The sequence below is a fragment of the Camellia sinensis genome, chromosome 15 (assembly GCF_055761805.1).
Source record: "Camellia sinensis isolate YWXY chromosome 15, ASM5576180v1, whole genome shotgun sequence".
NCBI lineage: Eukaryota > Viridiplantae > Streptophyta > Magnoliopsida > Ericales > Theaceae > Camellia > Camellia sinensis.
In genome coordinates this window covers 133,996,785-134,000,657 of record NC_138975.1, presented here as the reverse complement: position 1 = coordinate 134,000,657, position 3,873 = coordinate 133,996,785, and the positions used below count along the sequence as shown (strand labels likewise).

Sequence of the window (3,873 nt, the reverse complement as noted above, 5' to 3'; positions counted from 1 at the left end):
TATTTTGGTCTTCTTATCTCAAATTGGACCTAATGGAATAGTCAAAAAGAATATGGGTTGGATGGAATAAAGCTCTTAGAAAATGAATTTATCAAAAAAGTTCCCATTATTTAATTATAATTTTTCTTTTAAGTTATGTCTCAAAAATTAATAAAATTATATTATTTTTTTCTTTATAATAAAGTGCTTACGGTAATGTCACTCTTTTTAACTCCAATTGAAATTCCAATTTGGGAGCCGCACTCAAGCCCTAGAAGAAGAAGGAGACGAAGAAGAAGATCAAGAGAAAGCGCGGTTTCAGGTAGAAGAGGAAGAGGAAGTACCATAGCGAGCGATGTCGGACTTTATACCAGACGAAATTCTGGTGAAAATCCTCAAGAGACTACCCACCAAATCCCTAATCAAATTCAGGTCTGTGTCCAAATCTTGGAACTCTCTCATCACAAGCCCTAATTTCATCAATGCCCACCTCTCTCACTCACTCACTCACTTCCAATTCCTACATCAACAGCTATGATAATCTCCCACTCATGATAGTTAGGCAATGTGTTTCTATTCCACCTCGCAGAACAGAGCACTATAGACCTTGAAATCCCAATAAAGACCCGTTGTCTCCACTTTTTTCACGCAATTGGGTATGCGAAAGGTTTGTTTTGCCTTTTCGAACAAGATCGGTTTTTTCTTTGGAGCCCATCAATTAGAAAGTCCATGGCCATGCCCAAGCCTACAATCAAGGCGTCTTTTCATCGTTATGGGTTCGGATTTGATCCACGTAACAACGATTATAAAGTGGTCAGAATAGTTAATTTTTATCCAACTACGGAGGCGCCAACAACACACATTGAGGTTTACTCCCTTAATGCGGCCTCGTGGAAAATGTCTAGCACGGGAGAAACTCTTCTCCGGTTGAGATTACTACGGGGCGATTCACTTCTTATTTAGAAGGGGCTGTTCATTTTGCTGCGATTATGTGGAATTCCAATGATCCATTGATTTTGTCGTTTGATTTGTCTGATGAGGTGTTTCAAACGATGATGTTACCAAATGGTATGGTAGGCGTGAGCACGGAGGAGATGAGTACTTCAGTCTTGGGGGGATTGCTTTCTCTGTTATGTTACGAAGATGCTGCTCCAAACCAGTATTGTTCCATTTGGGTAATGAAAGAGTATGGCGTAGTCGATTCTTGGTGTAAACAGTTCACAGTTGATCTAAGCGGAGGAATTACAGAGGTATTAGGTATGCGAAATAATGGCCATGTATTATTGGAGGCAAAAACAACTAGGGATTGGGTGCTTTCTTCATATGACCCTTTGAACCATCAAATTAAGAATTCAGGAATTCATGTTACTGGATACCATTTTGTTGTTGATACTTACGAGGAGAACCTTGTCTTACTCAACAAACCAAATGATGCATTTTCTAGAAGGCAAGTGAGCAGGAAGAGGAAAGACAGGTAACAGCTTGATTCAACTCAATTTCAACATTTATTTTCCGGACTTTTAACTTACTCGTAGTATATGCTAGATTTGGTTGCCTGCCTATATGTCAAACCTCAATATGCAGATTTTGGGGATGTTAAATTGTTCTGGAATGCTATGAAGACTGGTCAGTATTGCTAAATACTGTTTTGTGGTAATGGTTGATAATTAAACATTAGCAAGTGTATAAAATGGTAATGGCTTGCAAGATGGATCTTTGGATTTGTTGTGGTAATGGCTTTATGTTATGACAAGCAAAAGAATGGAAAGGATGCAAACCCAGACCACCAAACCCCATGGGAGTCCACACTATTCCAACTTGAAAGATGGATCTTTGGAGGATTCTTCATTCCAACTAAATCTCAAATCTTTAACCCCAAAATGATAATATTGGTATGAAATCATCTGTCGACGGGAAAATTGATCTTACCTGACCTAACCTAACTACTGTTGAGGAAAAAAATGGCTTGTTTCAAATGTGATGAACACAATGGGTTCAAATGCTCTATATAACATAATGTCTTTGTTTTGCTTTTAGCAACATTTAGGTTGAGCTTTTTTATTATAGATTATCATGTTGTTTGTGTACATTAACTTTGTTGATCGCAAATGCAGGTAAAACCAAGTTGGATAATCTCAAAGATTCAATGGATTCAAAACATGACCTAGTGGACGACACAGCCCTGAAGCATGAGAAAGAATCACAAACAAACACATGTATGATGCACAAGCATTCGCGTTATACATGGCTCATCTTTACCAAATAGAAATACCTCTGATATGCTGATTCTATGGGGGTTCACTCTGTTCATTCACTTAGATATTGGTTCTATTTTAGACTAGCTTTCCCAGCCCACAACCTTCCCAACCTGCTAAAAGGAGATTTTAGTCTCAGGCTTTTGGTTCAGCCCCCCATTTCATTGGTATGTCAATACGGTTTTACTGTTTTTGCGGGGATTGTGAGACGTGTTATTACTCTTCTTAGTAATCAATCACTGAGACTTTAAAATGGGTGGCTTGTCCTCGTCACTGATATTGATTCGTCACTGATATTGATCCTCCAAAGCTTATCTTGGCATGGATTTGGTGAGGGAAAAGAGGGGCAAAGAAAAAGAAAATCACGTGTTTGATTTTAGTTTTCTGAATTAAGTTTTTTGAAAATTGAGTTTTTTTATTTTCGTGTTTTTTGTTTTTAGTTAATATTTTTAAAATTTTGAATATTTTTTTTACTTTTTTAGATGCACCTTACTTAGATGTATCTAAAAAGTAAAAAAATTGTGAAAAAATATTTTAAAAAATTAAGAAATTTATAAAAATACAAAAAATGTACTGAATTTTTATATATTTTTTTGTATTTTTGGTATTTAGTGAATTTTTAAAAGATTTTTTTTATAATTTTTTTACTTTTTAGACGTATTTATGTTAGGTGTGTTTAAAAAGTAAAAAAATTACATAAAATATTAAAAAAATTTAGTAAAAATTAAAAAAAAAATATGAAAAATAAAAAAGTAGAATTTTTTGAAAATTATTTTTAAAAAATGAGAACCAATCAAATATTCCTTGGATAGTTACTATAGAAAAAAAAAAATGATGAAGCAAGTTTTCTTGTCACATCTCTTTCTGTACAATTTTTATGATGACCTCCAGCACATACATTTCCCTCACTTTATGATCCTAATCTTCCCAAGTGGCGGATATCAATTTTCTTCTTCTTTTTTTTTTTATCTCTTAAAATTTGGTCTATTTAAATTTTTATTTATTTATATATTTTTTTTATTTTTAGCGTTCTTCTAGTCTAAAAGCACTTGAATTATTTTTTTATTATTATTTTTTTTTTCAAAATGACAATTTTTAAGAAAAGTCATTGCAGACAAATAAATTCAAAATAAAATGCAAGTATTTTAGCAGTTTACCAAACAGGTGTAATTAGAAAATTGAATTAAGATTTGGAGGATGGGATGATTGTGCCTTTTAAACATCCTTCTATCCAATATGGGTGTTGATATTAAAAAAAAAAAAAAAATGAAAATCCTATTACTTTAGAATAAGAAGTCCATTAATATGTATTTGATTTTATAAATGACGTTATTATGTCATTCTATTTACATTTTTTTTTTTTTTGTCTCAACTTTTTTTGACAAGAAAATCTAAAGCGGCGAAGCAATTTTGAGGTGACTATTAAATTTAACTTATATGTGACTGTAAGACCATCTTCAACGTTTCCTCAGATTCATTACCAAATTTAATTTTGGCGAAACTGTATAATTTTTAGCTCTCTAATGGTATCACCAAAACGACACCAAATTGAGAATAAGCCTCCGTTTGGGAAGTGGGTTGACTTTTTGGCTTTTTTGGCTATTTTAGCCTGGGCTTAAAAGTTTGGTTTGGGAAGGGC

General features: G+C 33.5%; 1 protein-coding gene across 1 annotated transcript; it reads left to right on the top strand.

Moving 5' to 3' along the window:
- The first annotated feature begins 217 nt into the window (after positions 1-217).
- LOC114302031 (F-box protein CPR1) lies at positions 218-2,520 on the top strand. The gene is made up of 2 exons (XM_028246990.2): positions 218-1,453; positions 2,094-2,520. Exons 1-2 carry the CDS (start codon positions 969-971, stop codon positions 2,095-2,097), a joined length of 489 nt encoding a protein of 162 aa, XP_028102791.2. The 5' UTR covers positions 218-968; the 3' UTR covers positions 2,098-2,520.
- The last annotated feature ends 1,353 nt before the right edge of the window (positions 2,521-3,873 follow it).

What these genes read in the sequence shown, in the direction of transcription:
- LOC114302031 (XM_028246990.2), top strand. Translation starts at nt 969, where the DNA reads ATGTGGAATTCCAATGATCCATTGATTTTGTCGTTTGATTTGTCTGAT.